Genomic DNA, 11,219 nt, shown 5'->3' with positions numbered 1-11,219 from the left:
ACGTCATTTTAAAGTAAGTTATGATTATCACAATAGAACATATAGAGAAGAAATGCAATAAAAACTCAATAATAACATAAAAGATGCATACCTCACATCCATAGGAAGGGTTTTCATTGGTAGGTTGGGTGCTTTTTAATATCACTAATCTTATTTTAAATAGGATTATGTACTAGGAACTTATCTAGAGGTAAGTATCATGATAACTATGGAACTTTTCTAAAATTTTAAGATATGCTAAGGCTTTTTAGGGTACATGTCTCATATTCTTTTTAGTTTAAAATAGTTATTAAATATGAATTTCTAACTTGTAGTCATCTCCAATGCATTATTTTATTGGGTAGGCATATCAATTTAAGATGAGATTGGAGTGTTGTGAGAGATTTGTAAGAAAATATACATAAATAGAGAGAAATCCAATGAGAAAAATGTGTGAAAAAAATTGGGGAGAAAGTGAATAGATAGAAGTTTTAGGAGAAAAAGTTTATAGGTAGTAATTAGTAGGAAAAAAAGTCTGTCATGAGAAATACTAAGAATCAAAGTATTGGCTGAATATATTATTTATTAGCCTCTAACATTTACGTTTTTTTTTTTTTTCAATTTGGTCCTTCTAACGTTTTCCAATTCATACCATAATAATAATAGTCAACATGAGCATAGTTCAATTAGATGAACTTGTATTATCAATCTTAAAATCTAAAATTTAATCTCTACGTGTTGGATAAAAAAAAATTAAAATAGTTTTTTTATGAGGCTATCAATTGATATAATACTCTTAATTAACATTTTTTATGAATCTGTTTTTCTCTAGCAACAAATTTCAAATAGTTAAGTATAAGTTACTACATGGAGTTAAAAAGATTAAAACGTGTCGTATTATACCCTTGAATATGAAATCAAAGATACTGATATCTTGGCAAGATCTGAGTCCGAATAACTCCTAAACCAATAGTTCTTCCTAGAAGCAAGACCATTGTAGCACTGTTGAATCTTCTATTCGTAATGCATAGACAATTGTGTGGACCAATAGGCTTACCAATCTTGATCGTTACAGAGGATGATGCTATGAAATCAAGCTTGTTCATGAAGAAGTTGCTTATGTAGCTTAGCCCTAGATTTTTTTTTAATAAGATTTTGTTGCTAACATGTTTACTTCCCTATTTGAATTCAAGGCTCTACGTGCTCATTAGTTTTTATGAATGCATTAAATTAAAAACACATAATATTCAACTCAATTTTTAGAATATCTTCATTTTACTAGGAGCGATTTTCAAATGAAGAAAAATATTTATTTACAAATATAGTAAAATGTCAATGTCTATCAGTGATAAATCGCGAAAGATCACAATAGACTTCTATCACTATCATCGTCTATCACTCAATGATAGAAGTCTACTATGGTCTATCACTGATACACAGTGACATTTCATTATACTTGAAAATATTTTTAACAGTTTTACCATTTAAAACAATTACCTTTTTATCAATTAATTTAATGTTTTTTAAATAAAAATTTGAATCAATTACCTCTTTCCATTCAAGTACTTGTTATGAGCACTCTCTGACATACAAATTATTTAAGTCAAGAGAGCATTCGATTAAATATTTATATATTGATTAACTACTAACTTTTTCTATAACATTTAATTGCTTTCTAAGTTTTTGGAAAGCGGGTCTTCAAAAATTAAAATTATAGCTTAATATAAATGTGGTAGCTAGGTATATATGCTTTTAGTCCAAAATAAATAGCTTTAATTTTGAAATAGTAATTAATTAATATGTGTGAATTTATAAATTCTTTTTAATAGCGATTTAATTTAAACAATTTTGTTATACTTTTAATTTAGTCCTAACCATGTGCTTTCTTTAAAAGCATTACACATATGTCTCCTTCAAAAGTTAAAAAAAAATATTTCTAGAACTTTTCAATTTTAGTTTTTAAAACCTCTAATTGGATAGCATCTTATTTACACCATTTAAAAAAAAAAAACATATCAAACTAGCTCTAAAAACACATAAAAGTTTTTTTTTAATAGTAAATTTGATTCCTATACTTTGGAGCAAGTTAAAATCAAATAGAATTTAATTTATATGATTTGATAAAATTTTCATAAATAATCTTTATTGTAGGTACTATTTATGAGTATTTTATCAAACCGTATGGACTGTTTGTGAGGTTTTATCAGGCTATAAGAATTCTAATTCTAACTTTTAAAATCATAGGGACTAGATTCTAATTTTCTCGGAGCTAATTTATAATTAAAATTTATTTTTTAAGACATGACAACCATAATAAGTTGAGAAAGAAAGTATGTAACCACTCATTTACCCAAAGGACAACACTCGTTACATGGGGTACTTAATTATATATCATAGTTTTTAAGAAAAACAAACAGCTAAAAACCATTATCGATACATATAAATAATTAAATCCTCACACCAAACAAACGAATGAATTCAAACATGATCTAAAGAAAGTCTCTACTGTCGTAATCAAAATAAAACCATATATTAAGCTATTATTTTCCATGTATTAGTTAGGTAAAGCATTATGCATAAACATATTGATATAATATAATATATGATAGATTGCAAGAGAGAGAGATAAAGCAATTTGTTGATGGTTTCTTGTTTCACTCAAGTGCAAATAGCACAGAAAATATGAATAAAAGGACGATAAAGAAGTACATAAGAAAGAGATTGAATTTTGTGTTAAATCAATGGCCAGCACAATTGAGACCCACCACAATTGCATAACAATAATAATAAGATTAAAATATCATTTTCGACCTTGTAATTTGAAGTTGATTTATTGCTAAATGTCCAATTTAATTTATGTACTTTCAACCTGTTTTAATATTAAGTCTCTATACTTGTTTATTTTTTAAAAACCTGTCAATTTCGATGAAAATTAATTTGGAGGATTAAGTTTAAATTTTATTATCGGAAAAAATATGTTTTTGGTCCTAGGTTTTGAGTTTAGTTATTATTTGGTCATTTCAAAATATTATACTTTTAGTCTTTAAGTTTTGAATTTGATTTCAATTTAATCTCTAGGTTTCAAAATGTTACCATTTTGCACTTAAGATTTGAGTTTTGTTTCTATTTGGTTACGTAGGGTTTTGATTTACAGTTTTGACCTCGATTTTTTCACTAAATACTCACTTTTTCATCTTTAGTATTAATGTCTATTAATTAATTTTTAAAAAAATTAAAAAAAGTTAAATTTCACTATTTTTCATGACTATCAAAATTTAATTTAAAATTTCACTTCATAACTAATTAATAGACATTAATATTTACTATTGAAAGAGAGTATTTAATGAAAAAGTGAGATTAAAAGTATAAATTTCAAAATTTAAATGATCAAATTGAAACAAAATTCAAATCTCGTAGATAAAATTGTAATGTTTGGAAATCTATAGGCTAAATTGAAAATCAAACTCAAAACTTAAGAAATAAATGTGTACCATTTTGAAACGTAGGAATCATGTGGAAACTAAAAACCTAAAACCTAATTTAGGGATCAAAATAATTTTTTTTTCTTCATAAAAAAGATGTAAATATTAAAAATACAAGAGCTAAAATTGAACAAATCTAATATTATAAACACAAAAAAATATTTTAAATAATTAATAAATAAATAAATAATAAAATGTAGGGCCACATGGGTTCCAATAACGAAACCCACAATCTTTCCAATTCATTACTTAAACCTCTCTAAACCCTTTCCATATTCGACCACAAACCTTAAACTCCAAATTTACATTTTTTGCCACTATCTTCCTAATGCCGTCGTTGTGGCTCACGTGCTTGGCTGCCGGTTGCCGCACGGCGGTGGCATGCTCTATAATCGCTGCAGCCACCGTGTACGGCCCGGTTTTCCTACGGCGGCACGTGACGTTTCCGGCATTTTCTTACGTCACCGCCATTTTGATAGTGACGAACGCAACTCTTGGCGACACCGTGCACGGCTGCTGGCTGGCACTTTACGCCACGCTGCAGACTGTCTGTCCGGCTATGGCGGTGTTTTGGTTGATCGGACCATCGAAATTCTCATACGAGACGATCGCTTTGACGGTGGCGCTGGCGTCCATTGTGGTGGTGCTGCCGAGTTCTAGCCATGTTTTGGCTAAACGGATTGCTTTGGGTCAGATTGTGATTATTTATGTGGTTGGTTTCATCGGCGGCGTTCAGACTCACCCTCTCATGCACCCTGTTCATGTTGCTTCTACAACGGCGATGGGCGTCGCCGCCAGTCTCCTTGCCACCCTACTTCCCTTCCCACGTCTTGCTTCTCTTGAGGTTAGTTTTTTTCCGTTCAAGTGGAGATTTCAAACCTCTCAATTTTCGATTAAGAATATATATTTTAGAAAAATACTTTGATGCACCTGGTAATCCATCACATGTTATCATGTTACAAATTGTTCACTTTTTTAAAAAAAATATTTTGTCCACTTTGTGTGTTTAACAATATGAGAAATTCATATTTCTCTAACCCTTAAATCCGTTGAGTTAGATATTTATTGGCGATTTAAATTGTATTGTCAAAATAGTATAACTCAATTAACATAATGAAAGTTTGAATTATCAATTTCAAAATCAAAAATTCAATTTTTCTATCTGATAAAAAAATAGAAGAAAAAAAGTTTAGGTGATTTATTGTTTTACTTTGCATGTTATTTTTAAACCTCAATCAATAAAAAATTAAATTATATCTCATTATTAGGGTGAGAAAAAAACAATAATACTTACCATTGACCACCGTAAAACTTTGACAAGATTTTGACATTTGAGTCTCACCTTTCAACATTTCTCTTCTTTATTTGTCAACAACAACATCATTAACAAATAGATAAATAAAATGTACATTTAATTTATAATTTGATATCCAAAATTCACTTTTGGCTTTTACTCTTCACATTAGATTTTAAATTTTACTCTTGTAATTGAGCAAGTAATACCTAATATCATGTTTTCATTTTTTTTACACACCAAAAAAAAATATATTTATATATATATATTAGCTACATGTCAATTTTTTACTAGACAACTGTCTGAACTGCACAAAAATTGGTGCAACGGAGACAACACCTAAATTTTTCTCTTAATTAATTTTGAATAAAAGAACATACTAATGGGAAAATGGCATAATCTGTTTTTATTATCTTTCATTCATATATTATCAAATATATAATAAGTAGTTGTCTATACGTCAAACTGAGCATAACTCGACTGAAATAAAGCATGTAATCTCAACCAAAATGTCGGAGATTTAAATTTTGTACTCTACAATTTTTTAATTAAAGAATTGTTCATGCAAAGAAAACAATGGTACTATACATTAATGCATGTTACTTACCTTGAAACAAAATAATAATAAAATAGAGATGTGTACAATGGTATAGAAAGAGATCTGCTAAAGTATTTTGAGAATTCAAAATTTTAGATCTCAAACTAGAAGAATCTATGTTATATCACCTTTTCCATAAAAGTACTTTTAATGCTAGATCGTCAATTAATCTAGTACATGTTAATTCAAACAAATAACAAAGATGAAACTTTTTTAAATCTCAACGTCCAAAATTAAGATTCAAGGAAAAACTTTAAAGGATCCAAATTAATTTCTCATATACCCTTTTTGTTTTAACTTATTTATTTTTAAACTATGAAAGTAATGAAAGTAAATTGCAAAGATCATATAACAAACCTCCTCTTCCAACTTTTATGATATATTTGAAATCACTTTGTAAGTGCTTCAAAATACTAACTCAAAAGTTTTTTTTTTTTTTTTTTTTTTTTTGGGAACAGTTCCTAAATTTAATTGATAAATTTTCAATTGTTCGGATCACATTTAGTAACCATTTGATTTTTTGTTTTTATTTTTGAAAATTAAGCTTATTTCATCTACATTTCTTACCATAATTTTCATCTTTCTTGAGTACAATGGTTGAATTCTTAACCAAATTACATAAATAAAAATAGCTTTTTGAAAACTACTTTTTTTAGTTCTCTAAATTTGGCTTAGTTTTTAAACTATTGGTGAAAAATAGATAATAAGGGAAGAAATTTAGAGGTGGAAATAGTGTCCATAGACTTAATTTTAAAAAAAATAAAATAAAATGATTACCAAACGAGACCTTAAAGAATGAATTTTAACTACTAATTGTTGATTAATAGTTTTTCAGCACTTGAAATATTATTTCAAATTCGTCTTTTGTACTTTTTATCAATACGTCAAAATATAACCTTGATGTCATATGTGTATAATTTAACGGTAAGTCAGTAATTGATATGGACTATTTCTTTGAAAATTAAAGACCGAAAAGATAGTCGTTATGAATTATCGAATTGAATACTAATAAATAAAATTTGGTATTAGATATACGTGAGAATTGACTAAAGGGAATAGTGACTATAGTACATCAACTATTAAGTTACGAATATACACACAATAGATAACTTATCATTGGAAACCAAAGCTAGTTTCTTTGAATGATGTCATTTTGCAATATGGTTATAAATAATTGTTTTTTTCTAGAAGAAATCTATAATAAGTTAAATATATAATATATATTAATAATTAAAAAAAAATCTATTATTTAATTTGTGAAGGTGAAAGAGAAGAGCAAAGCAATGGTGGACAACGTGGCAGAGCGGTTAAGGCTGTTGGTGAAAGCATTTCTTGCTGACAATGACACAGTGGCTGCTGGGTCCCTTTCTAAAGCTTCACTATTGTCCACGTCAGCAACCAAAATCTTACAACCCATAAAACAATACCAAGTAAGCATTTTAAAAAATCTTTTTCAGGTGATTTTTGCAAAGCTAAGAACTTGGACTACATTCACAATTAAAACAATTTTTATGTATAGGTTTTATTACAATTTTTGTCTTTTAATTTTGACGAGTAACGTCTATTTGCTTCTTGAGCATATTTAATCTTTTTCAAAATAAATCCGTTTAAATACAAAATTAAAAATTTACGAACTTATTAGATACGAAATTTAAAGTTTAAGAACTTATTAAATATATTCAAAATCAAGTTTAGAAATCATAAGTAGACACAAACCTCAAAATTTTTAGATTAAATTAGTAATTCCACGTTATAAATATAGAATTTAAATGACAAATATAGTTTATTGAAAATCTATATATTGCCTTAAAATTATTTTAGTTAATTAATTAGAAAAAAATTTATTTTTATTTTTCTATATTACCTTGAGCATAGTTTAATTAATTTTTTTTTTTTTTTAATTCAACTTTAAGAAGAGGATTCGAACTTTAAACTTTAAGCAGAGATTAAAAGTTGAATTTCACATTATTTCTTTCTAATTTAAGAAACAAAAATAATATATCTCGAAATGGATATCTTCTTTGAAAATTCTACCTATAAGACAAATTTGTCTATCCAAAAATATTTCCGTACAAACCTTTTTTTTTAAATCTTACATCAGCAAAATCCACTTATATGCAAGGTTCAAAAATGGCCATTGAAAATAATAATAATAAATTTTTTTAAGTGGAAGCATTTTTTTTTTCCAAATAGGGAAGAAGCACTAATTAAGTGCATTATCCTATTTCAGTTTTTTTTTAAAAAAAAAAATTAAGTTTTTTTCATTATATAACCAAACAATAAGAAAACTCTTAATATAAAAATATGAATTTAGTCCTCAAAATTTGATAAAATTTCATAAATAGTCTTTTATGGTTTGATATATTATATAGACTATTAGTTAAAAAGTATCGGATCAAATTATAACTTTTTCTAAACCATATGCAACAAATTTACAATTTAACTTATTGATGTGCTATAATCACATTTTCTATCAATTGCCTCAACACTAAAATTAATTTGAATGTGTGATAAATATTAGAAAATTATGCACAAGCTTAACCAATATAAAATCACATTTTCCATGACAAATCTATTAAATTCATGAATCTTAAAAACGACCAAATAGGTTGACAATCTATATGACACGAAATTGAGTGCTCAATGACTTTATTAGGTACAAAATAAAAAATCGATGAACTTATTAAACACTTTCTAAAATTCAATAATCTATTAGACACAAATTTGAAAGTTCAAAGACGTATTAGAAACTTTTTAAAGCCAATAGACTAAAATTTTCCATTTAACCTATTTTATTTCATTCTTATTTTATGACAATACATAGAGTAGAGAAATCGGAACTCTAATCTTAAAATCGATAATACAAGTTTTATATAAGTTGAGTAATGCTTAGTTTGGCTATTTTATCTCATTCTAAGTTGAAAATAACATAGCTCTACAATTACAATGACAGGAAAGCATGCAATGGGAGTGGATCCCATTAAAAATGTTCAAATTGGGATGGTTAAGCAGCAGCCAAAAGTTGCAAGATTTGGAAAGGCCCATAAGAGGAATGGAATTAGCTTTATCAAACATTCCTTCATATCCAATAGAACCATTTCAAAATGAAGCACTTCAAAAGGGTATAAATACCTTAGAGAATCACATCATTCAATCTTTAAACCAAGGCATTGCCTATCAGCCGTCCGATTCACATACTTTCCCTGAGTCAAACCCAGATGAAGATCCAATCAACACCCTCCATTCCATCCAAATAATCAACCCAACAAACCACAAAAATCTTCCCTCCCTTTTCTTCATATTTTGCATGAAACTTCTTCAACAAAAATCCCAAAACAACAACAAATTACCAAACCCCAAGAACTCAAAACAACAAGAAGAAAAACCAAATCAAACAAAATGGGCAATTCCAAGTGCAATTTGGAACAGCAAGAAAGTGATGGGAGCTCTAAAATCAGCAATTTCATTAGGAATTGCTGTTTATTTGGGATTGATTTACAGCAAAGAGAATGGATTTTGGGCAAGTTTAGGAGTTGCTGTCAGCATTGCTTGTACTAGAGAAGCCACTTTCAAAGTAGCAAATGTTAAGCTTCAAGGAACAGTTATTGGATCAGTTTATGGAGTTTTGTGTTTTGTTATATTTGAAAAGTTTTTATTAGGAAGACTTCTCTGTCTTCTCCCCTGCTTTGTCTTCACCAGTTTTCTTCAAAGAAGCAAAATGTATGGCCCAGCTGGAGGAGTTTCAGCCATTATTGGAGCTGTCATCATATTGGGAAGAACAAATTATGGTTCGCCAAAAGAACTTGCTTTGGCTAGAATTGTGGAGACTATTATTGGAGTTTCATCTTCCATTATGGTTGATATCATTTTACATCCAACTAGAGCTTCTAAATTGGCCAAATTTCAACTCACTTCCACTTTAAGAGAGCTTCAAAAATGCATCAACTCGACGAGTTTTCGTCCGGATGATTTGAAGGAAAGTTTGAAGGAATTGGGAATGCATGTTGGTGAGCTGAAGAAGTTGATTGATGAAGCTGAGATAGAACCCAACTTTTGGTTTTTGCCATTTCCAAGTGGCTGTTATGGGAAGTTGTTTAAGTCGTTGTCGAAAATGGTTGATTTGTTTGGTTTCCTTAGTTGTTCGGTTGAAGGGGTACGACGGAATCTTCCAGTAGTAGTACTGGAAGATTCGACGTGGGTGAAAGTCGGTGAAAATTTAGAGGAAGATGTTGAGGATTTTAAGGAAATGGTGAGTGGATTGGTGAGATGTTGCGTGGATGTGAGTTCTTTGAAATCATTGGAAGTGCTTGAGAAGGAAGTAGAGAAGAGGAATGGAGAGGATGATTGTGGGGATGTTGAAATGGGAGAGGGAAAAAGGGTAATTGAAATAGAGGAAATGGAGAAGGAAAAATTGGTTTGTTCATTTATGCAACATTATGTGGAAGTTGTTGAGCAAAGTGGTGAAAGTGAAGAAGGTAAAAGAGAAGCACTTCTGAGTTTTAGTGCTTTGGCTTTCTGTTTAAGCAGTTTGATGAAGGAGATTGAAGAAATTGGCAAGGCAACTAGAGAGTTGATTCAATGGGAGAATCCTTCTAGTCATGTTGATTTCAATGAAATTACATGTAAGATTCATGCTGTACAAAAGGGTGTGAAGTAAAAATGTAAAAACATTAATTTAAAGAAAGAAAAAGATATGATTTAATAATATTATACTTACCTTTATATCATTTTTGTTAACCATCATTGTGTTTTAAAGAAAATGACAGTTTTGGTCCCTAAAATTTGACTTAGGTTGCACTCGGGTCCTAATTGAGTTTTCAAATGCAACATTTTAATTTGGGATAATCTTGCTTTTGGTCCCTATCATTAACAAATATGGTCCTTCTGTTAACTTTCTATTATATAGATCAGATTGGATAATTTATTATCATCATTTTTAAATTAACGTGACTAAAATATAATACTTCTCAAAACCAAGCAACCCTCAACTAAAGGTATTCAAAAAACTAGAGAAACCAAACTGAATCCTTATTTAATTTTAGGGTTAGGCTGTATTTTTCAAGAACTGACCGGTTAAGTTCCGTTTGCAGGTTCAAAAGAAAAAAAAAATCAATCAAACTCAAACCAAACTGAATCTTTATTTAATTTTTAGGATTTTCTGTCTTTCTTTTCAGCCTCCTGATTTCACCACAATCAGACCCAAGTCAAACGTGCATAAACTTCTCTCTCGTTGCACACGACGACAACCATTTGCTACCTCTCAAACCTAGCCGCATCTCTTTCTCAATCGTCGCCTTTCTAGTTTCAGTGTTTTCAGCTCCAACAGTAATCATTTTGTCTTCCAAGTTTTCAAATTTCTTTTCCTCTGATTTAACAACATGGTGACTCAAAACTCATGAATGAAGCAGGCTATAAACTAATTTCCAACCAGTATGAGGCCAAGGTATAAATAATAATTACAGATTAGATAGATCGGTGACCAATTATTTCAATTTGAATTTTCGCCAATTTACAATAAATTATAAATTCATGAGCCTATAGATTAATCATTGATTAATTACAACTTTAAGAATGTGCGAATAAATAAACTCAACTCCTACTCCTAACCAGGTTCCGCGAACTAAACTAATCTTAATGTTTAGCCAATCTCACTATTTAGTTCACCTAATTAAGATATTGTATAACATATTATCAACAAAAAGGGTTAAAAGCTCAAATAAACAACCCATCATACTGAACTTCCATGAACCAAACACCCCTAAACTAAATGGGATAAAAAGTTGATATCTAACCAAATATTATAGAACACAGAAGCTTGTAGTCGACCAAGGAAAAGAGGTGTCAGTGTAAGATCTAGTAGTACATG

The 11,219-nt window shown here is 29.1% G+C and overlaps 1 protein-coding gene across 1 annotated transcript; it reads left to right on the top strand.

The window, feature by feature from the left end:
- The first annotated feature begins 3,789 nt into the window (after positions 1 to 3,789).
- On the top strand, positions 3,790 to 10,010 carry LOC120083972. Its single transcript, XM_039039879.1, has 3 exons — positions 3,790 to 4,305; positions 6,616 to 6,783; positions 8,307 to 10,010. Exons 1-3 carry the CDS (start codon positions 3,790 to 3,792, stop codon positions 10,008 to 10,010), a joined length of 2,388 nt encoding a protein of 795 aa, XP_038895807.1.
- The last annotated feature ends 1,209 nt before the right edge of the window (positions 10,011 to 11,219 follow it).

Source organism: Benincasa hispida, chromosome 8, assembly GCF_009727055.1.
Source record: "Benincasa hispida cultivar B227 chromosome 8, ASM972705v1, whole genome shotgun sequence".
NCBI classification, from domain to species: Eukaryota; Viridiplantae; Streptophyta; class Magnoliopsida; order Cucurbitales; family Cucurbitaceae; genus Benincasa; species Benincasa hispida.
The sequence above is the reverse complement of the archived record's forward strand: the minus strand, read 5'-3'. Positions and strand labels throughout refer to the sequence as shown.

Bases quoted from the DNA above. Each gene is read 5' to 3' on its own strand.
- LOC120083972 (XM_039039879.1), top strand. From the start codon at position 3,790: ATGCCGTCGTTGTGGCTCACGTGCTTGGCTGCCGGTTGCCGCACGGCG. The intron at 4,306-6,615 runs GTTAGTTTTTTT...TAATTTGTGAAG, and splicing joins CACGTCTTGCTTCTCTTGAG to GTGAAAGAGAAGAGCAAAGC. The intron at 6,784-8,306 runs GTAAGCATTTTA...TTACAATGACAG, and splicing joins AACCCATAAAACAATACCAA to GAAAGCATGCAATGGGAGTG.